General features: G+C 41.8%; 3 protein-coding genes across 11 annotated transcripts in view; all 3 read right to left on the bottom strand.

The window, feature by feature from the left end:
- Positions 1 to 1,573: 1,573 nt before the first annotated feature.
- On the bottom strand, positions 1,574 to 12,564 carry LOC123505478 (calcium-binding protein P-like). Of its 7 annotated transcripts, none has more exons than XM_045256819.1 (8): positions 12,464 to 12,564; positions 12,142 to 12,293; positions 6,715 to 7,221; positions 6,355 to 6,460; positions 5,885 to 6,066; positions 4,623 to 4,679; positions 3,736 to 3,819; positions 1,574 to 2,897 (listed from the first exon to the last, which is right to left on the bottom strand). In XM_045256819.1, exons 2-8 carry the CDS (start codon positions 12,206 to 12,208, stop codon positions 2,824 to 2,826), a joined length of 1,077 nt encoding a protein of 358 aa, XP_045112754.1. In that variant the 5' UTR covers positions 12,209 to 12,293; positions 12,464 to 12,564; the 3' UTR covers positions 1,574 to 2,823. The 7 variants fall into 7 exon arrangements, with proteins under 7 accessions (XP_045112754.1, XP_045112755.1, XP_045112753.1 ...); XM_045256820.1 differs by having other exon boundaries at positions 12,492 to 12,558; XM_045256818.1 differs by having other exon boundaries at positions 12,142 to 12,551.
- Positions 12,565 to 14,209: 1,645 nt separating this feature from the next.
- On the bottom strand, positions 14,210 to 17,757 carry LOC123505476 (pollen-specific leucine-rich repeat extensin-like protein 3). The gene is made up of 2 exons (XM_045256816.1): positions 16,003 to 17,757; positions 14,210 to 15,725 (listed from the first exon to the last, which is right to left on the bottom strand). The coding sequence occupies exons 1-2, from the start codon at positions 16,251 to 16,253 to the stop codon at positions 14,846 to 14,848; spliced, it is 1,131 nt and encodes a 376-aa protein (XP_045112751.1). The 5' UTR covers positions 16,254 to 17,757; the 3' UTR covers positions 14,210 to 14,845.
- Positions 17,758 to 19,463: 1,706 nt separating this feature from the next.
- The window catches only part of LOC123505475 (carbohydrate sulfotransferase 1-like), a 43,683-nt gene continuing 40,073 nt past the window's right edge, over positions 19,464 to 23,073 (bottom strand). For all 3 annotated transcript variants that reach the window (XM_045256814.1, XM_045256815.1, XM_045256813.1), the window contains exons 2-5: positions 21,883 to 22,053; positions 21,120 to 21,244; positions 20,758 to 20,922; positions 19,464 to 20,601 (exon numbers count right to left, since the gene is read on the bottom strand). In XM_045256814.1, the coding sequence (XP_045112749.1) occupies positions 19,852 to 20,601; positions 20,758 to 20,922; positions 21,120 to 21,244; positions 21,883 to 21,988 (1,146 nt within the window). In that variant the 5' untranslated portion in view covers positions 21,989 to 22,053 and the 3' untranslated portion in view covers positions 19,464 to 19,851. The remainder of the gene's footprint in view (positions 20,602 to 20,757; positions 20,923 to 21,119; positions 21,245 to 21,882; positions 22,054 to 23,073) is intronic.

The following is a 23,073-nucleotide window of genomic DNA, read 5'->3' as shown; positions in this document are numbered from 1 at the left end:
AGGCTACAAAGATAAGCTTATTTGGATCCGTAGGCATATGCATATTTATGAAGAGAATGTGAATTAAATCACCAAAGAAAAAAAGACATTCATAGTATTAATTATGGTAACAGTGTCCAGAATTATCTTCCAAATATTAGACACATGGCCACAGCATTTTCAGTTACTGCTTTTGCAGTCAAAATGTTCTGTTTTCATTTATTCCTCTAAATATTTTTTCTTTACCAAATATACAAATATGGTAAATTTACTTGATATGTTTGAAAAGTTGGAGCTGTGTATACGTTAGCAGTATTTACAAACCATGTTTATTTACTAAATAAAAGTCAATATTATAAACATCAGTTTTTTTACTATCCATATGTGTTCTTACAGTTATCCTGTAAGTATGGAAGCAAAAATATGTACAAACCTGAGGAAAAAAATGTCATCATTGGTGAGATGAATAAGAAAAATCACATACTGTATTAAATTAATATGCTACTTTAAGGAATGACAAAGGTGAATGTTACAAATTGTAAACCTTTATTATAAAATATTTTGTGTGAAAACACAGATGAAAATACAAGACTAAAAGTGATGCACTAGTTGTTCAGTAGATGCTGAAGCACTTGTGCCTTGTTATGTAAGTGTAACAGACACTCTGTGGTGTATTCCATGTTTTCTGTGGACTGTGGCTCATAATATATATAACACTGTGATTGGACTCATTTTATCAGGAATCTGTTTACCAAAATGAAATGTGCATGGACAGGAAACAATTCAGATATGGAAATCACTTTCCAGGTTGTACTTATCCATCACCACCAGATGTCACATCTTCTAACTCCAGCTGTTCATGATAATTACTCAGCCTCACCAATACACTTGGTATTTGTTGAGTCTTACATGCCATGGAATGTACTTATACAATAGTACATGCTATGCCATTTTCATAACATTCCAAAAGTTATACTATGTTTTCTCACAGAAATCCATGCAAGGAATACATATTCAAGATTTTAAAGCTAAGCTGGATATCACCAAATGTGGGGACACACACACACACACACACATTCCCGGTAGCTCAGTGGTTAGAGCGCTGGCTTCACAACCCAGAGGACCGGGGTTCAATTCCCCGGCCGGGTGGAGATATTTGGGTGTGTCTCCTTTCACATGTAGCCCCTGTTCACCTAGCATTGAGTAGGTACGGGATGTAAATCGAGGAGTTGTGACCTTGTTGTCCCGGTGTGTGTTGTGTGTCTGGTCTCAGGCCTATCCGAAGATCGGAAATAATGGGCTCTGAGCTCGTTCCGTAGGGTAACGTCTGGCTGTCTCATCAGAGACTGCAGCAGATCAAACAGTGAAACACACACACACACACACACATAAGTCTATAGGTATATGCATGTTTACAATCCATATATATGAGGTATTTTGTTATTACTAGAGCACCAGATATACTGAAAGATACAAGAAATTAGATTCTTAGGATTATTTTTGTTACAAGTATTTTGAAAACTTATCTGTTTTGAAAATTCCATTTCACACACTGCAATCCATGATCTCTCCCCTGATAAAATGAGTCATACCAAATATTCAAAAGATTTAATTCTATGAAAATACATAGTGTTCAGTAAAACATTAACATCAAGTAACATGACATACATAATAACTTTCTGAGATCACGTAAATATTATGCAAATAAAATTTCCTGAAGTTAATTGTATATAAAACATATCATAGAGTAGCCAGTCACAGTAAGCAGTGACAAATATGCTGATGATATGATGAGTATTTTGACAGGAAATTTTCATGAATGGCACACAGACTGTAAGCTACAGGAACATTGCAGGGTAGACTGTTACACTGATTCATACATTTTAAAACTGCACATAGTAGCAAAGCTCTGTTAAACCTGTCACATGTCCATTATTCACCATATGTTCTGTCAGAGGTAGACACTAACAGCTATGTATTTATGAATGAAAATGAGTGTTTTTTAGTCTTGTCTTGAAGTGTGAAAACAACATTGCAGTATCATAAATACCAACATCTGGCTAACATCTTGAACAGACTCAAAATAAACAAGGAATAATTTTATCCTAGAAAATTTATCAAATGTGTATTAGGCAATGGTGACTTAAGTAGCAGTAATGTCATAATGTTATAATAACATTATGTAAATGGGTCATCTTCTAATAAAACACCTTAATGAGATTGTTAAGAAAATATTATAATTAAATAGAATTAAAGATTGAAAGACAGCAATCAACACTTATTTACTTATATATTTAGTTCCATTAATTCACCTATGATGATTTCATCTTCCCTTTTTGAATGCTACAATTATGACCACAATTTTGTTGTCATCTTTTGTTTGTTACAACGAAAACAGTGATAAAGATGAATAAAGCTTTCTCAAGTAAATTCCTAAACAAGACAGTTTTGTTGCATCATTGTGATTGAGACAGTCAAGCATATTAGTGCATTTAAATGTTGCCATGGCAGCCAGTATAGTCTACATTATTGATTTAGAAATTTAAGGAAACCTTGTCTCACAGATTTGCCATAAAAAGTACTAACATCTCAAGACTTCACAAGTAACAAAAACTAAATATAATATAAGCATGCACTCAAGCTGATGGCCACAAATGTTTAAGCTGTTAACATTTTTTTTCTCAAAAGTATGCTTTACCTCAAAACTTCAAGTATTACCTTAAGTAAACCAGTAGCAAGGTTTCAATAAGTATAAGTCACTACATAAAGGCTATGAGGCAGGCCAGACCAATACCGGTAAAAAGACTACTGGTACCAACATTACAGGTGGCTGAGGCAGTGGGTCTACATGGGTGGTGGAGCATTGGGCTGGTACTGCTGGGTGTAGGGTGGAGGCTGTTGGCCAGGTGGAGCGTAGCCTGTTTGGGTGAAGGTTCATTGTAGAAACACGTTGTACACATAGGCAAATACCACGGCACAGTATGTACCTTGCTAAATTCATGCACGTTTACAAAAGAGTACATATAGTGTCCATCCTTCAGGCAAACTATAAGTAACAAATGCTGAGGTTACACAGTTTTGATTGTTTATAATTTTTTTGGCTTTTTCTATATACATAAATACAAAATACACATTTTCAAAATTTAGTAAATTCATATTTTTCATTTGAAAATACTGAAAATACAAAGGCTTTTATGAACTAGAATTATGTGGTTTGTTTGTACTGAGAACAGGCATTGTAAAACATTGAGGTTTACACAATAGAGTAATACTGTGAAAAAATGTTGCCATAAGACACCAGGCATCTCAGTGTTTTCCAGGAACAGACAAGATCACCTCAATGAAGCGTGAAGAGCTCACATTATCATCTTTGCTTGCAGAGCTCTATTCCCTATTTGCAATTATTCTGTCTGGCATTACAGTTCTTACTTCAACACAGCTGCCACTTAGTTGATTCCTTAGAAGCCATCAATGTGCCTAGTGAAAAATCTAAATCATTGGTTTTGATATTATTGTGCAAGCCTCAAATCACATTTCAAAATGCTTTTCTCACCAAAGGGAAACCACTCTATTTCTTTTTGTTAATGCTACAAAGATAGTAATATTGCTTCCTTTAGAAGTGACAACCTGAATGGGGTATCAAGACACACTACATACACTACACTATATGAGCAAAGTGAATCTGCACTGAATCATGAAAATTATTATGAATTTAAAAAGCACTTTCTGTGTATGTTTTCATTACATATACACTACCTTCAGGCGGACCGGGGGCCACGTAAGGTGCTGCAGAAGGTGGGTAAGGCTGCGGAGGGTAAGGCTGCATAGGGGGCCCTCCACCTGATAGTTTGTTAGTAAGATTGTTAGCAAGACATGGAGGACATGGTGAAGCAAGCCCAGACACCTCATGTACTAACCATGCTGTTATTTTCTACATTAGTAAGTGTTTACAATTTTCTAAGGAACACCATAAGAAGACCACAAGCAAGTGTAAGGAAGTTGTTAGTAAATGCAGAATTTTATTTTTAATACCTCAAATTTCAATATTGTAAAACCATTAGCAAGCCACTTAATATGAATTCTTTATTTATTCTGCTACAAACATTGTCAACTTATCTTCCTCTTCAAAAAATTTTCTGATACGAGCAAACAATTCATCAGCAAATCTTAATTCTTCATGGTGTTGGAAAAGACTATAACCTTGATGTTTCATGATAACATGCAAACTGTATAGTGACATGCAAGTTATACAGAAATGAGATTCTCTTTGTCATTCAGCTGTGAGGCAAATTTCTAATATGCCACATACCATAAAATAAAAAGCAAGTAAAATAAGAATAAATCAATTAATTCAATCTCCCAAACAAAATCATCTTTCCATACTGACATGGATTTCATACTAAAAGTACAGGTGGAACTGTAATGTAAAAAATAAGTCTTCTCTACATTAGGTGATTTTCTGCATTTACAATGTGATAATCAATTCTTCCTGCACCACACACCAAATAGCAAATGATTACCATACTGGAGATACCATACTCATTTATTTGGTATTCAATACTTTTTTTGTCTGTTTATTTTTTGTACGTAAATTAAGAGTGGTAATCCAAAACTACAAGAAAATGGAGATAGTGACAACATACCTTGAGGGGGGTAAGGTGCATACCCAGGCTGTGGTCCATAAGGTGCTGGGTATACACCTACAACCATCATAGAGAGGGTTGTATCAACAGAATACAAATTAAAATCCCAAAGAAAAAAAGAAAGGTTACAGAAATTCCTCAGTATATTGGATTTATTGGAGCTCAAATTAATCTGTCATTAGTGGTGGCCAGATATCCTCTTCTTATTGTGGACATTTCCTGATAAGGCAAACATTAGGCTTGATAGACAGCAGAAAAATGCATGATGGCTATAAGACCTTAGGCAGTGCATGGAATGCTAAGGAAGCAAGGCCCAAACTGAGTGAGTGAGACATGAGCAAAAGGATGTTTTAGCATACAGTGAACTAGGAACTTTGTGTGACTAGATGGTTAGGACTGAAATATTTTGTGATTGTGAACTGTTAGTGAGCATCTGCCATAATCATGAAGCAGTGATAAGAAAAGCAGCAAGAACAAGAAAGGAAATCAGGACCACCTTTAGTTATATCACACTTTTCAGTACTGCACTAGAATTTTAGTCTGATAAGTTCTCTAGTCCAATAAACAGACTTCATAATATACTGAGGTCTTACTGGACACCACCTGTAAAATCACATGCTTAGCTTCCCCCGACTGACAATATGAGATAAGCAGAACATTCCTGCTTGAAGGTGTGGTAAGCAGCAATTTATGATAGATGTGTAAGGTGCAAGGGTATGATGGACTTTCTTATGGATTTAATTCAATATTTAATCAAGTTACTTTGAATAAGTCATTAATCATGATATATAAGCTGAAAAAGCAAAGGAGTATTCTTAGATGAATTTCATTATAGTTTAACAGAAGTCCTTTGATCATTTGAGTTATGACAACCCCCCAACACAACTGTTGAACAAAGAGCCACATAATGCTATGTAAGATGAATGACAATTGTGTTTGACTGACTTAAATAGGAAATGAATTTTTTTGAATGGTGACATGCTCAGTCAAATACTATGGAAAAAATAAGCATACTCATACTATATTTACCATGATGTTTGCAACTAATATTAGAATTTGGTGTATTGCATAAAAAACTGTATTCATATTTAAACAATTTGTTAATTGTCTACTAAATTCAGTCAAACAGTGCCTAGGCACACTCCCTTGTGCTTTGACGATCAAAGGGAAGGTAGCGATGCACAGAAAGCTAATCAAGAAACTTCTATTATTTTGAGAATCATGTCAAGCTAAGAAAGCAAACTATGAATCATCATACATACCTGCTGGTGGAGGGTACTGTCCTGGTGGAGGCTGCTGGGCATCAGGTGGCACATAGGTGTGCTGGGAGCTGAAGTTAGGATCTTGCTGCACCATGGTACTCTGCATGGGCACTGCTCCACCAGGGGCAGCCTGCTGACCCCTGTTCATGAAGGGAAGTCCCTGGAACCTGTTCATAACTTGTCTGAAATTAAGTTTGGTTAACTTATTTCTTATTCTTATCTATGAGTCTCCCATTAAAATAATGAACGCTATATAAAAAAAGTAATTAGTTAAGTAGGTGAAAGATTTGATCTTGGGAAGAAGCATCATAGTGCATAGAGTAGACTAGGTCTCTTTAATAATGACCATGACATTCTTAAAGTAGTGGATACTTATTAAGCTTTTGATTTACAAATTTGAAAGACAATATCAAATGTCACATACATTATGGGTTTAGAAATTTCCTCTCTCTAAGGAAAAATAAACTTACTTATGCTTTCCTCCTCTGCAGCAGCAGAAGTAGATGAGACCGCCCATAATGAGAAGAAATATCAAGCCACCCACACCTCCTCCAACTTCTTCTCCCATATTTTCATCTGAAAATTTCAAAGTATACAGTGCCTTTATCAATCACAAATCCTGCAAAACAGCAATTAATAATTTTAAGTATGCTACTTGACAAGAAACTCAAAGCCACATAAAAAATAGATACTGCAGACCAATCACAAAGTACTGTGTGAATCTTACATTATTCAGCCAATGCTGATGAATGCTACAAAAAAAAAAAAAAAACCAAGGCACTTTGTTGTGCATTTCTTGGAGGATACTTGGAAGGAAAAGCCTTACTAACCTTTTCCATGAGTTTTGCCATGGGTACCACCAGGATGGTTGGGGTTGTAGCCGGGCTGGTTGGGGTTGTAACCAGGTTGGTTGGGGTTGTAGCCAGGCTGGTTGGGGTTGTAGCCAGGCTGGTTGGGATTGTAGCCTGGTTGGTTGGGATTGTAGCCGGGCTGGTTGGGGTTGTAGCCGGGCTGGTTGGGGTTGTAGCCAGGCTGGTTGGGGTTGTAACCAGGTTGGGGCTGCTGGGGAGGCTTTGGTTTGGGTGGTGCTGGGGCAGGAGCTGGTTTATTAGGCTCATAATCCAAGGGAAGGCCAAGGTCATCCACTGCTCCACGATTGTTTCCACCTTGGGACCCTCCTGGACGGTTTTTATTACAGCGTAACAAAGTCTTGTCCTCAAAGGTGCCAGGAGGGCAGATGCAGTGAGTTCCTCCACATACAGCACCATATAGTGACTCACAGGGGTCATTGATATCTCCCTTGGAAATTTCCAGGTTACACTTAGTTCCCTTTACACCTGAAAGAAATTTCCCTCCATTAATAAGATGAATGACCACAATATACATACTTACTAACATGTAAACTGTATCATAAATATAAGAAAATAGTTTCAAATAGAGTAGTTCTTAATTCCTGTGCATCTAAATATAGGCACATATCAGCAGGGGTTTGGTTTCTAAAATTGACAAACATAAATATATAGATAGATAATAAAAATAAATACTATAGATAAATAGACACTTTCTCTAATAATAATGAAAAAAAAACAGACATAGATAAATTCATACATTGATTAATAGACAGACTGATAGAGAAAAATATAGATAGACAAAGTTTCTGTAATGAAGGTGAGGTGCATTAAAGAATTTAGATCTGAAAAGACAGTAGCTACTACTTGTTTCTAGCTAAGTTCAGTCAGGCATTCACTTTGCGATGCCATCCTACCTAGCTAATCCTCTCTAAGAAACATTCACTTCAAAAATAAATATTCTAAGTACAGTAAGCTTTGCGTTTTTATTACAAATTATGTAGTTATGTTCCCACTCTGAAAGATTCATGTATCTCTCTTTGCTTTGCAAACATACCTGTTAAACTTTCTTGCAGAAGATTTCATTATATTAGTAAGGTCTTACTTGTATTTGAAAGGAACTCTACAATTAATTTTCTTGGAATTAGCGCAAGCCAGTGAGCAAAACGCGTAAGTCTTTCCCATCTGTGCTTCATCCTCATTCCTTCCTTCTTTCGCGTAGCTGACAGAAAAGTTGAAAGTACACGAGAGATTAGTATATGACTGGTTTAAAGTTCTTACCCGGAAAAAAAAAAAGCAAAATCCCCTTAAATCCTTCAATGCTGGGGAAGCATTTTTACTTTGATTTTTGGGTATGATGAGACGATTTTATTTGCATTAGAAAGGTCTATGGAGATCGAAAGATTAATGGCCAGTCTTTATTATTCTAATCCCCACGTAAGTTTCTGAAGCTGTGAAAAATCGTTACATAGTAAGCATTATGAATTTGAAAATGCGGCATATGGTACTGAAGAGATTAGTCTCTTTTGCCATATATCCGCCGAGAGGCGAGAGACGCGAGCTGGCAGTGGTTCAGGAAGTGTTGGCATGGTAAGTCGGTACCAAGCTCTAACCTGTGACAGTGAATGGGATCACGGTCCAAATATAGTTTAATATTATCCAAACCGTACATAGTTAAACCTTCCCCATCTTCTTAGTGCAATTGCCATTGATAAATTGCCAACAAGATATATCAAAGAACCTCACCATGCAGCGAGTACACGGTCACGGAGAACACACACACACACACATACACACGCACACACGTGACGTGACATCGTCTTCGTGGGGTAGTGAATGGCCAAAGTACCGTAAGTACGCTAAATTCTCATAGCCGAGGAAGCCTGTGCTAGGTCAAAGGAATGTATGTACAACATCTATAGTGTCTTTGATTGGATATGGATCACTTATAGCTTTTTTGGTCGAGTCCTGGAAGCAGCAAGGCAGCTGTACTGTAATTACCTACATATTGTAATGTGCAGCCACCGTTAATCTGACGATAAGTAGGTACGGGATGCAAATTTCGTGGTTGTGAGTTGTGACCTCTTTGTTCCGATGGTGTGCGAGTGGTCTCAGTCATGCTTAAGGGTTAAATATCTTTAGCTTCCTTAGTGCATCGTGAACCTTAACTCCCAAATGAGTCATACTCTTACACATACTGGCTGACAGTAAGTGTGGTTCACCTGCGATCGTGTGGCTACCGATCTCATGACACAGCCAACCGTTCGTAGTTCTCTCAGAATTCAGTGACCTATCTTTAACTCAAGAAGGGATGTGTAATGGTTCCCATGTGCTAACCACACCAGAGTCGAGCGCGCACTGCCAGTCCAAGCAAGCTAGGCTGCCACTCGTAGGGGAAATCCCCTACAGTAGGTGATTTTAGCCTTATGTAGGGGATAGGGGATACCTACGGGGAAAATAGCAATTTGTAAGGGAAACTAGAGTTTATTGACAATATGTAGGGGAATGTTTTTTTTTTAACATATTTGTCTGGACACTCATTACAGTTTGTGAAATATGAATTATTATAATAATAATAATAATAATAATATATATATATATATATATATATATATATATATATATATATATATATATATATATATATATATATATATATATATATATCTGACGCAACATGTGGGAGTATGGTCCAATGTGGCGAGGCGCTCCATTAGGACGAGTCAATCGCTTGTTCCCGCGTACATCGTCCAGTCTGCCATGATGCGTATACGTATTAGACAAGGCCGGAACCCAGCAGAGACACGTCACGCGAGTTTGTTTCGGATTCGAAAACTTCACCAGCCAGTCGGTTTCCTGACTTGAAAGGATATGGGGGCTCGGCTGTTGTGCTTCCCATCAGATCTCAAGTGCTTGAATTACCTCTGAGGACTTAGTAATATAATTATTTTCATTTATACATGTGAAAAAAAAAATTATATAAGACTTTTTTTGGTTTGGTGGATTGGATATTATACCGAAGGAAAGTTAATTTTTCGATAACAAAGTTTTTTTTCTTTTATAGTAAAAGAATAAAACTGCAAAAAGTATAAATACGTTTTTTTTTTCACAGTAATATATACATGCACATAAAAAGAATTTTGGGATTGCCGTAGGTGAAAGTAGGGGAAAATGTTCACGAGTGGTAGGTGAAGGAAAAAATGTGCACGAGTGGTAGGGAGAAAGAAATGAAAATTTTAGAGTGACAGCCCTGCCTGCCACGCTCCTCACCGGCGCTCAAATTGCATGAGAAAAAAAATGACATGATACTATCACGCAATGAAGACTCTTAAACACTTACTTATACACGCGTTGAGAGAGAGAGAGAGAGAGAGAGAGAGAGAGAGAGAGAGAGAGAGAGATGGTGCTCTGAGTCTGTAGTCTGTAATAATAAATCAACTGTGAAGCGGGAAGTGGAGCAGAGGTCACTTCAGTATTCAGTAAGTAACATTCTGTAATAGTAGGGAGGCTCATTGGACCAGCCTCAAGATATATAGCTAATAATAATAAAATAAGAAACGCACGTGAAAGATAGATGTATGCATTAATCATTATTCGGAGGTGGAAAAACAGGAAAAATTGCAAGGACGATGTCAGACTGGAAACAATGATCCTCTCCATGGAAACAGTGACACACCCACATCTACCTCAACCCGGTAACCCTACTTTCCTTCCCCTATTCCGCCACCTAGCAGGCCAGCAGGTGTCTATCGTTTGTTCTGCTTTAACATCCTCCCAAACTTTATGAACAACGCCATAGCTGACACACAAGCAACAGGTTTCCTTTCACCCACTCAGGTTGAAGACGGCAAGATCTGCTAAAGTTGCCATACCTTGTCATTACTCTTCCCACTTATTTATAAATTATTCGTATTCTCCGTGTTTTTTTTTTCTTCTATTTGAAACATTAGTACTTTTTTTTTTATCCTCTAGTTTACTAAGACTATGGTATGTACCACTGTGTTGCCCAGCGTGGCCGTAGGCTGCCAGCTCTTCAAGGCCAAAGAATCTGAATATATTTTCTCTCTCTCTCTCTCTCTCTCTCTCTCTCTCTCTCTCTCTCTCTCTCTGACTGTCCAGGGCTCAACAGTCACTAAATGACGGTAGGATGTTAGCGTAGTAGCGTCAGTGCTGGACTACTTACACCTTCGAATACACTATCCTGAAAACTATGTGTCTTAATGTAATGGAATAAATCTGTATGAGGCGAAGATCTTTCGTTTCACTCTGAAGGATGACTAACCCACGTGTATTGATCTGCCGTGCGACCATCCAAGTGACCCCAGTAACCCAGCATTCCATATTTTTGTTCAGTATCTATATATCTTTTCCTGACTACGAAGTTATAATTATCTCATGCATTTAATTGTCCCGTTGGATCTAATATTTATTGGGTACTGTACGCAATGATTCCCATTTTCTATTAGAGATTTGGTTATGGAACTACGGCAGACTGATTTGGGCATTCTTATACATACGACTAATGCTAGCTCTTTCCTATCCCATACCTTCCGTTGACATCTTCCCCTTCCTCCCCGTATTCATTTAAGGAAACGTATACTATTATGAAACATTATGGGATGCATTTTGTTTTCATCTAATACTTCTGGTGCGACAGTTTAACAGCTACACAATACATTTCACTGTCTACGTACTTCCAAGGTTTCGCCACACCCAATAATCAGCTTCTCCCTTCAATTTAAGAGTTGATTGCTGCAAGGACACGGAGCAACAGTGGCACTGGTTAACGTCTTGGTTACATCAAAGTTCTCATATCAGATAGAATTTAGGTTACATGACTGCACTATATGGCAGAAGGCCCAAATCTTCCTCAGTTCTCACATTTGATGATGAGTGTTTTGTTAAGTTTGTTTTCTTCAAACAATTTTTGTCTTGCATCTAAGAGAGAGAGAGAGAGAGAGAGAGAGAGAGAGAGAGAGAGAAACAAGTTTACGTTAGTGGTAAGTTACAATGTAACATGAGTCCCACCCATCTTGTCATGCTTTCCACTGTCATAACACACAGAGATACCAGCTTTGAAAGTGAAAAATAAAAGAAAATAAATAATTAAATATGCATATACTGAACTTTATATTAGTGAATCAGTCAGCCAAGAGCTGCGGCACTCACATTAATGGAAAGGGTGAGATCTTTTCCCAGGATCCCACCACACAACTGGGCGGAGGAACGCATGAGCCACCCGCACCTTTCATGAGTGTGAGCATGAGTGCATGTTTATTTGCGTTGCATGTGCCATCTTATTATGTATGACACTTACGCCATAAATATAACTTGTATTATTTTACAAATGAAGATGCCATTAAACTGTAGTGTAGGAAACGCCAACAAATTCACAATAGCGGGACTCACCTACATTGAAGCCTTGGCAGGGAGGAGTCAGCGCCACCACCACTGCTATTGCCAAGATGCACCACATCTTCCTCCAGTGTCTGCGTCCACCTTACACCTAAAACGTTTTCACTTCCACATTTGGTTCTGGATTAATCAATACAAATGTGATGCTGAGAAAAATTGCAATCTATTATTATTACCACTCTCTAATTAACATTCCTTACACAAGTACGATTTGTGGTGATCAGCGTTCTAAGATTTCAAACTATGAATGGGCCGTCACGTATGCAGATAAGTTAAAACGTAATTCAATTCCACTTGTTCCATCCCAGATATACACCTCGTCGCTCTCCAACCGCTCTCCTTACTTCCTACTGAATATGTGAGCAAAGGAAGACTGGCGTCGTCAGGCGAGGCGCGTCGAGCGCTCACAACCTCTGCCAAGCTGAGGTTGCCATTGACACATTTTTGCTATAATCATTTACAGCTTTAGTTCATTTTGATACAATCTGGAAATAATTTCTCACCACAACGTTTTCTGACTTGTGGAGTGTAATCATGCTGTTTTATGAGATTTCTACAACACAATTTCGTTGTACAGGGAGTATACGTACGTACAGTACGAGCTGCTTATTGATCGATGGTGTTTGGCAACGGTCCCTCTGGTAAGAACGGCAGACAAGTTTTGATTGTACCGTAGCTTATTGAAAGAAAATAAAATAGTAAAAACAAGATAAATAAATGAACTAAGGCATTGGTAACGGCAATGCTTATACTGCAATTGTGAAGACTTTTCAGAGCCATAAAATACCGCTGTCTGCACTTCCATATTCAGCAGCCTTGCTCATCCTTCCGGATCCTCAAAGGTCACACACACACACACACACACACACACACACATAGTTATGACATTACACCTGATGTATTTCCCATCGCATCTTCCTCATCAATTTCATCGCATTTCATTCTACATCGGATTATTTTGCCCTGGTTATGCCAAACCTGTAGCCAGATTGCCATTGGGTTTTGCTACATTCATTACTGATTGGTATGTGTGTATTGATTTAAGGACTCAAATAAATAGAGTAAAGGGTTAAGCAAGCAGAGACTAGGAAAATTGATCAGAATCGTATACATTTGTATGGAGTTTATTTAGAAGGAGGGTTGCAGCGCTGTTTGTTGGATGTAGAGGGTTTATGCATCTTTACTTGGTATAATTAACATATTACTGTATATTGATTAACGTTCTTATTGAGTGAGACAGATTACTGATTTGAAAAGAACAGAAAAGAATATTTGTTTGCGTCAGCCATTAACTCACAGATTATTAGAAGTTGGAGAATTTCTGTGAACAGTAGAATATTTTACAAATTTTACAGTTATCGGTCTCACTTTCGTCTCACAACTCTTCATAGAAAACGTTGGTGTTTAACATATACTAAGTCTTATTCTCGCATCTATAGATTTGTAGACAGTGGCATGGAAATATGTTCCCTGAACAAGGTACTAAAAGTATGTTGCTCATATTAATTTTCTTTGTGGTGTTTTAAATGAATAACTAAACTTTATATTTTTCTCTTTATGTGGAAGAGAGCTGTTCCAGTAAAGGCACAAATGGCGCATAGTGAGTCAGAGGAAGAATACATCGCCTGTTCCTTGGTCAGCGGTATTTCCTCCTATGCTGTGCGTCACGAATAGACACTACACTTCGCAACAGATTTTGAAAAATAGCAGCGTGGACTGCCCACGATCTGTATATCTTCATCTTTCCTTCATTTTCTGACTGTTTTCTTCTTCTATACCCACTCTTAAATCTCTTCACCCAACTTTCCTTGAACAAAAAAAAAAAAAAAAAAAAAAAAACGAATAGCCTCCGTTATACGGAAAGGCACAGTGATGCAAACTATTATTTACCTTACTCCTGAACCAACTTGACTTGTTCCCATTCGTGCAGTGTCAGTTTTTTCTTAGAATGATGGGCTACTGCTATCACTAACTCATTCAGTCAATTTCAAACGTTATATAATAAAAGAAATATATAGAGGACAGAAATCAAACAGGAATGGTGTGTCATATTCCTGTGGTAAAAAGCATTCTTCTTTATTTAACTGATGTATAAAGTATGAAAGAAAAAAAAACTGCAGTGGTTACGTGTTCTCAGGCAGTAGTGTGCGTCTCCAGAGTCTGATTCTAGACCCGCTGCCCAACAACGAACAGACAGTGCCAGGAACTCCTCGGAAACACTGCCACTACGTGTTATTTTTTCTCCGGGTTTCTGTGGCTTGTTAGGTCAGAGCATTGTCACAAAGAGTTACCACATGGAACCCAGCAAATCCTCAACAGGATATACCGATAGGCAGACCCACAAATGGTTTACAAGCGCCCTCGAAGAGCTTCAAAGTGAAGAATTTGTTTAACTTCTTCAAAACTGGGACACATTTTTACCTTGAGATGTGTGTACAATTAGACCATTTTATTGACATTAGGAAGAGTCTATGAAAGTCAGAAGATTAATAGCCACAGTCTTCACTATTTTAATCCTTCCACATATTCTGAAGCTGAAGATTGTAACCAGAATGAATATGGAAACGTGTCAAGATACTCAAGGGGTTAAGTATGAAAGTAGTATATTATTCACATGGACATTGTATAAATAACACCAAAACATTTCATTTTCCGCCATGATGAGTATGGATCCTCAGCATCTAGGATAAGAATCGTCTCACTTGTTTCTATTGACAGGGTGTCCCAGGCGAGGAAGGATGGACCACCTTTCTGACTGAGTCGGCGACATGAGAGTCTTTAACGAGACAGAGTCAGTGTGCTGTTCTGGTAGTGATGGTGGTGGAGGTGCTAGTAGTGGTGGTGGTGGTGGTAGTGATTTTGGTGGTGTTGATGATGGTGGTGGAGGTGCTATTGGTGGTGGTGGTGATGATGATGGTGGTGATGTTGATGGTGGTGGTGGTGGTGTGTATGATGGTGGTTGAGGTGCTAGTGGTGGTGATGATATTGATGATGATGGTGGAGGTGCTAGTGGTGGTGATGATGCTGATGGTGGTGGAGGTGCTAGTGGTTGTGGTGCTGATGATGATGCATTACTATTTTTGCCAGTGTTGATAACAGTAAAATAATCCCCAGACGTTGGTGAGGAAACAAATGGCAGTGAGGACAAGGAACCATGATGAGGTACTCTTAAAGCTGACAAAGGCGTAGTGGGTGTTGATAGATGCAGTGGCGTGGTTGGTGACTGGGGCTCAAGGGAGGACTTGGCTTGCTGCTCTGTCTCAAGAGTTGCTTTAGAGTCTTCTTCGCTAAACTCTTGATCTTTGTTGTATTCTAAAGAGTTCATGGACGCTTGGGAGAAGGAACTCGATGGGAAAGCTTGTGATGAATGTGAGACACGAACTTCCTTTTCAGGCAAAGCAGCAGCAGTGTAAAGATGCTGAGCAGATGCCGAGGCACCTGCCCTGTACTGCTGTGAGAGTGACGGCGACTGGTGGGGGACATGACTGGAACTGATGGCAGGTGTGTGAGACTCGTCTGCGCCTCCCTCCAGGTCCTGCATGCTGTCAGACAACAAGAGAGACACCCGAACCGACGACCTGGAAAGACGAGACGAGAGGATACGGTTAGGTGACTGTCAGAATAGGACAGAATGATGGAGGAAGAGTTGCGGGGCTTGTGTTTTGTCTGCTGGACACGGAAACAGTGACTATTTCACATGCTAGACATGGGAACAATGACTACTTCACCTGCTGGATATTGAAACAACAACTACTTCACCTGCTGGACATTACCTGGATACAGTCTCACCTGTAGCACACACGGGGAACAATCATCACACCTGGACACGTGTGATATGATCCTTCAATGCCTCACCTGTTGGAAACGGGGACGTAGTCAATGAGACCTATTCCAGGCAACCAGCGGGAGTCTCCACTCTCGGCCACGGTGTCTCTCCTCCGGTTCCCACAGCAGGCTGCCAGGAAGAGAGCAGCAGCACCACAACAGCTCAGCACCAACACCATGAGAGCCACAAGCACCACAGCCAAGGACATTCCCGTCTGTGCCCAAGGTAGTGTTGTGTTGCTCCCGGGGAAGTGCAGAGGGTAATCCAGCATGGTATTCATTCTAGTAGTAGTAGTAGTAGTAGTAGTAGTAGTAGTATAAGGACTTTTTACCTGGTACTGTTGTGTTAGTAGTGGTAAGGGCAATCGATGTTGTAGGCTAGGAGTTGGAAGTGTTGCTACGTTGAGCTACAAGAGTAGGATCCATAGCAGCCCAAGTAGTGAGGGAGCAGAAGGAATGAACGGCACTTGGTATGAATCTTGTCAGTCAGCGTAAAGAGTGTGTGTGACAATGTAAGCACACTGCATTTAATAATACTGTTACTGAGGTAAGGAAAGAAATGAATAAAGGTGAAAAGAATACGGAATCGCAGCTGCTACTATGAGAGTGGCATAATCAATTAAGATTTAACTACCGAGAATGTGACATTTGAAATAACGAGAATAGTGTTTACTTGACACGTCGGTTGTTGTGACGCTGGCATTCTTCTTCCAAATATTGCTGGTGCATAATCGTACTGTATTTTGCGTGAATGAAAGCGACAGGGACGTGGACGAATGAAAGTGAATTTTGACGGTCACACCAAATGAGTAGAGACGTTAAGATGTTTATCGATTATTTCGAGAATTCACTCCCGATCACCCTCCTCTCCCCCGAGCATTCCTCACGAGGCACCACATGAGTCAACTATTGGAAAGTTACCACATTATGACTGTACAGACTGAGTGATGTCTGTTTACGAATCAGCGGCGGTTGTTGACCGCTCTGTCACTTTTTCACCTGTTGTCTCTCTCGCCTCTTACATTTGTTTATCTCTCACTCATCCATTAGTGACCAGTAGCGTCTTTGCCTCACAGAGAACTTCATCGCTTCGTGTATCACGTGTAATGTTTTATGGTCGAGTTTTGCGGTGTTTTCTGTTGAGGGGAAGGAGCTTGACACGGACGAGTGGCTGTGGTGAGATGGAACGAAGCTCACACTGACACTGCCTTACTCTTACTCCACCTCCTCCCACTCCTACTTGCAAAGGTCACGCAAGGAACGCAGACTCCCTCATGGCTCACAACTTTGAATGTTTCATTTTCTCATCGAATGTTTGGCGTATAATGATGGAATAGTTGTCAAATATCTTGGATACTATAATTTTCTTACCTTTTGCATAACAGGTCTATTCGTCTTTGGGATTCCGGTTGTTTTAACGTTGCTGTAGCATGTGCAACTAAATGTTTGTATAATTTTTGTTTCAGTGTTCTTTCCTTTTCTCATTTTCTCAGGTAATCCATACAACTTCCGCCCCCGTCTCCCACTTCACTCTTACTTTCAGTGAGGATGTTTACTGGCGTAGACACGTGGTTCCCTGTAGTCGTATCGGTGAGTGAGGAGTATTGTTTTGTCGTCGTCACGTGAGGTCATACAACGCTGTAGTAAAGAATGCTGCACGGTGATGGCTGCCGCTGGGAAGCCACCATTTCACTGGTCAAAGCACCTGCCATGTGCACGGATCGAACTCGCAACCTTTCGGCCACAAGTGCAACACCTTACCGCGGAACCACTGGTGATGCACGGAAGATTCTACACTCTAAAGAAGTATATCAATTTATGGCGGTAGCATTAGTGTAAGTCTTTGCTTCACCAAGTGAGCATAGCTACACTTATTAATCTATTGTATTTGTTCATTATGTTGACATGACTTAACTTTCACTAAAATCTTCTATTTTTATCATTGTACTGTACAGATAATAAGATTCATGCGGACAACAACAAATACGGACTGGTGTCTCACAGCGGCACAACTTTTACTCTTTTGCATCAAAACCGCTGTCACTCTCCCTCCTTGGCTACCCACAGCCACGTGGACGTGTGAGCTACGTGCACTGCTCCGCAGGGCGTCAGGTGGACATCAGGCTATCCGGAGAAAGAGCCAAGAATGCTGTATTTTCTTTTTAACTGCCTCACTTTATCAATTTTATTTTCTCCGTCACAAATGCGGTCTATTTTTCTTCTTATACTTGTAATGCTGTGGGGTGGGAGCGTGCCTGTAAGAATAGGAGGTGGGCGTGCCACGGGTGAGCATCTACGCACTGAGATAGACCCTGACGAGCAGCAGCCGCTCAAGGAACCTCCACTGGCCCCACTGACTTCCCCTTCCAAACCCCCACCTTCAGATAATGAAAGTGAGATCTCAAGTGACGCAGCCCCAGAAGACAGCAAGCGTCCTGGAGACCCTGTGGACGTCACCACCATCAGTGTAAACATGGGCAACACGAAGGGAAGCTCCAGCAGTACGGTTCAACTCAAGACCGTGGAGGGCAAGATGGACAGCGCCACTCTGTCTGAGTCCACCTCCAAGACTCTGGACGTGAGTACGATCACCGACAAGGGGGAGAAAACTTCTGTTGTCCAAGCAGTGTCCAGTTCAGTGGACGTGTTCCCGACTGCAGAGGAAGGCAGCCTTGTAATCAACGGCTCCACCGTCAGCGCCGTGGGCTTGGCCACCAATCATGGGGAACAAAATGCTGCAGTGATGAAAGACGTCATGACAAGTACCACTGCGGTGAGCGGATCCAGTGGTGTGCGTGGGGCGGCCAACCACAGCCTGAACACAGCCACTCTGGGCAAGGAGGGCGTCGTTTCTCTGATGCAGGAGAAGGCGTTCCTCACCTCGGAGGTCAGTGTGCCGGGGATTGGTGGAGACCCCAACGTGGACGCCGTCACCGGCCGCTCCGTGGGCATGGCCGTCGGGACCCTGAATGAGGATGGAGCGTCTCTCAACACTACCAATCTGGACTTTGTATACGCGTACCAAAAAAAGCCCCACGATGTTGATGAGAATGACTCGAATATTCTCTTACAATGTCAACGCAAAATCGAAAAACTGCAACACAAATTACGAAAATGTCGGCATCAGAAAGATGCTCCTGAGTACCAAGCGCGTCAAAGGTCGTGTGGGTAATCACCGCGCTGTGAGGATGTAGGAGTGGCTCAGCTGTGAAGGACGCAAGGGACGGCGGCGCCCCGTCTTCGCCACACTGCTGCTTAGTCTTCTTGTTACTGTCTTGGTGATCCATAATTTTCATGATATCTGCAGTTACCTTTTGTTAACTCCCGTTTATCTGAAACACGCGAAGGTGCGTTTAGTGGTCAGCAAGCTTCCTTCCCAGCTTAGAACAGTCCTGCAAGACTTTGCCTTCTCACGGTGTGGTTCCTGTTCACTACTTACTAGATCACTTACTACTCAAAAAATAAGGAAGCAAGAAAATAAACTACATAAGGAATAAGAAGTTATTTTTAAACGGTTTTTATAATTTGTATTTTCTCTCACACGTGAAAATATATCTCATACATGTCCATTGAGAACAAGATGAGGACTCTTATCACAGACACATGACCATTATAAACAGTACGGTGCAAAATCTACGCTAAGGTGCGAAACACTTGGTAGATATAATAGAGAGCCTTGCTGAATCAGTGACACCCGTACACAAGTGCCATCACATTCATATAACTGCCCTGCACAGTCCTCATGCAAGGCTTACTTTAGCACAAGTGTCACTAACTCTGTTGCTCGACATGACAGAAGTACGGTACAAAGGGAGACCTCGTGTGGGCAGGGAATGGAGGGCGATCGCTCGAGTCTACAGCTGGAAAGGAGGAGTCATGTTACGGAAGGTTTAACAGACCAACGGCGTTCCCGGTGTCCATGTCTTCCTTGGATGTGAACAGTCTGTACCCGAGGCTTTTCATGATGCTGTGGCAGTGGTATTGAGTTTTCACAACGTCTTCAAACCCCATGACCTTCATCCAGCGGGAGACGCGCGTCCTGGGGTCGTGGCGGGTGCTCCAGGGCTCGTCCTCATCTGAGGTGAGGTGGTCATCTAGGTATTCCTTCACCTGGCGATGAAAGGTGAGCCCCGCGAAGGTGAGCACCTCGCGGCTCTTCTCGTACGGGTTGCGAGCCAAATCCTCGTACCTAAGCAGCATCACCTGGTCCGGATGGGTCTCCTTCAGCACCAGGTACGTGCTGAGGTCCGCGGTTAAGTCGGAGCACAAGTAGCCTGGGTCGCTGCAGGCACGAGTTTGGCACCAGGTGACGCTTGAGGTCCGGGAGTTCATGACGGCTCGAGGGTCCCGCACCAGCCACACCAAGCGCACTCGAGAGTCAGAAAGGAGAGGCGCCAGAAGCTCCAGGCGCGCCCTCACTACCTTCATGACATGCACGGGGAACAGGGAGCACAAGCGTGCCAAAGTGTCGGGCGTGTAACACTTGGTGCGAGGCATGGCACTGCACATGGACCACAGCCGTAAGTTGCGCATGAACATGTCGTGGTTGACGAAGGCGAATTTGAGGTAGTCGTCCGCCAGCTGGTACTCGCACCGTAGCAGCCCACGCAGCAGTCCCTCCACCTCGTTCTGCCACAGAAACAGCCGTGATTGCAGCACATATACTGACATCACATGAGACTCTCTGCACAACAACATCACAAAGGAAAGTAAGCACATACTACGTGTATGAGAGAAAAGTGTTACATAACTCACTGTTTTCTCGATACACAGACTCCCAAGTACCTGATTGCTCTGTGTGGGTCCCAGCTGCTGGAGGCCGTAGGGCATGAGTGGCTCGTAATGGTAATACGCCCCGGGGTGTGCCGCCAACACCTCCCCCAGCAGAGTGGAGCCGCTGCGCCACGTGGAGGAGACCAGCACCCTCACGGGGGGTGTGAAGGCAGGCACCTGGAGCACGGAAGGTTGGAGGGTAAGTAAGGTTGTGCTACCTACTGTATAGTATACATTGTAGTTAATCTTTCATCAGAAACACATATTTTGTAGTTTGAAAATATAATTATTACCAGGGCCTTGAGAATCATGATATATAATGGTCATAGCTTTAGTTTGTTTGTATTGGTGGTGGGAAGGGGTGGCTTACATACCTGCTGGTGCTGGGCGCTATACATACGAAGGACGCGCTGAACATCGAGGTCATGAACAGACTGAATTACTTCCTCCAGGGAAGGCAGCGTGTACTTCCCCTCCCAGCCGCTGCCCTCGCCTTCTCCTGCAACACACGGCACAGCTCACACCACAGCCACTTCATTGACGCCTTTGCAAGCTTATTCACTGATGTTTGCCCCTTCATTCCTTAACTTCTAACCATCGGCAAGTGTTGAGGCAGTGAACAGTGAGGAAGTGTGACAGGTTTCCTAGACATACTACTCGTATGTAAGATTTATTGAAGGTTTAAGGTTTTCTGGTCAGGTAGTTACTTGTTAGTTTATAGTATGTGTATCAAGTAGACGGCGGTTCGTAAGTTGATTATAAGAGTGATGCAGAAAAGGAGCACACACACACACACACACACACACACACACACCGGCCCGGTAGCTCAGTGGTTAGAGCGCTGGCTTCACAAGCCAGAGGACCGGGGTTCGATTCCCCGGCCGGGTGGAGATATTTGGGTGTGTATCCTTTCACGTGTAGCCCCTGTTCACCTAGCAGTGAGTAGGTACGGGATGTAAATCGAGGAGTTGTGACCTTGTTGTCCCGGTGTGTGGTGTGTGCCTGGTCTCAGGCCTATCCAAAGATCGGAAACAATGAGCTCTGAGCTCGTTCCGGGGGGTAACGTCTGGCTGTCTCGTCAGAGACTGCAGCAGATCAAACAGTGAATTACACACACACACACACACACACACTCACCTCTGTGGGTTTGTGGGAGGGCCGCCAGGTGTGTGAGGGCCGCGAGTGCCAGGTAGCCTCCCAGCACCATCCCCAGGCCCACCACTAGCCAGCGGCGGCGCGCCATCACCTCCTCAGTGGGCGTGGGCGTACCTGTTCCCCTGGGAGACCATCCTTCGCGCTGCTACCCACCTGATGGACGGACGAGGCGTTTGGTGAGAGAGAGAGAGAGAGAGAGAGAGAGAGAGAGAGTAATAAGATCAAGCACGCACATGATAGAATGATTTATTTCACGACTAACATTAAAGTCTCGAAGTATGGGAAGCAAAAGGCCATTCATGTTTTATATAATAAGCTGAGGCCTTTCATCTGACACACTGCTTAGACGCGGGAATCTCTGAAGCCGCGCCTGATAATGGTTAATGATAGCTAATAGAGGGTGACACGAACTCTGATGAAGGAGTTGTGTGTTCGTTAAAAATATTCTCTCTCATCGTTTCAGTCAGGTGCGAAATGATTGGAGTGAAGGGAAATCTGTTTGCCTCTCGTGTTGTGTCTGTCTCCCCGTCCCTTCTTAGCTGCTAATTCCTTCAGTACTATGACGCATTTTCGTATTCATTCTGCTTTCTACTTGGTGATTTTAAACAGCTTCAGTGGAGACTGGCCAGCAATCATCTGACCTCCATAGACCCTTCTTAATGTAAATGAAATTGTTTATTTATACCCAGAACTCACGGTAGAAATATGTCCCATTACTGAAGAGGTTAAAGTTGTGAAATGGGTTTGTTGAAGATGATGTGGTTTTGCTTAACGGAACAGAAAACAGGGAGAATAGATTTGTCAGCCTTTAATATTCTGCTACATGAGTTTGTAGAAGTCATGCTATTTTTATGAAGTTCCCTCCCCCCCGCCACATACACTCACACTCACACAACCTTCCCCATCAGCCCAGCAACACTCGAGTCCTCCACGCCGCGATAACCGTCCAGGAGAAATCAAAGGAGTAACGTGATTCTTTCGTCTCATCGCGCCATTCTCCTCCTGTGCCTCGCTGAACCAAGTGGTGGGAGCCTCGGCAAGATTCCTACAATTCCGTTTTCATGGCCATCTGTTCCCTTCATTGGAGGTAAGTGGAGGGAGTGAAGCGAGACTACAGAGAGACGGGGAAGGAGGAAGAGGAGGTGAGGAGAATAGGGGACTGGTGAAGAAAAA

The sequence above is a fragment of the Portunus trituberculatus genome, chromosome 18, assembly GCF_017591435.1.
Source record: "Portunus trituberculatus isolate SZX2019 chromosome 18, ASM1759143v1, whole genome shotgun sequence".
NCBI classification, from domain to species: Eukaryota; Metazoa; Arthropoda; class Malacostraca; order Decapoda; family Portunidae; genus Portunus; species Portunus trituberculatus.
The sequence above is the reverse complement of the archived record's forward strand: the minus strand, read 5'-3'. Positions and strand labels throughout refer to the sequence as shown.

Excerpts from the sequence above, each read along its gene's own strand:
- LOC123505478 (XM_045256817.1), bottom strand. The coding sequence starts at position 7,934 with ATGAGGATGAAGCACAGATGGGAAAGACTTACGCGTTTTGCTCACTGG. Across the intron at positions 7,222-7,837 it reads AGAGTTCCTTTCAAATACAA|GTGTAAAGGGAACTAAGTGT; the intron begins GTAAGACCTTAC and ends AATTTCTTTCAG. Across the intron at positions 6,461-6,714 it reads TGGCAAAACTCATGGAAAAG|ATGAAAATATGGGAGAAGAA; the intron begins GTTAGTAAGGCT and ends TGAAATTTTCAG.
- LOC123505476 (XM_045256816.1), bottom strand. The coding sequence starts at position 16,253 with ATGAATACCATGCTGGATTACCCTCTGCACTTCCCCGGGAGCAACACA. Across the intron at positions 15,726-16,002 it reads TACGTCCCCGTTTCCAACAG|GTCGTCGGTTCGGGTGTCTC; the intron begins GTGAGGCATTGA and ends TCGTCTTTCCAG.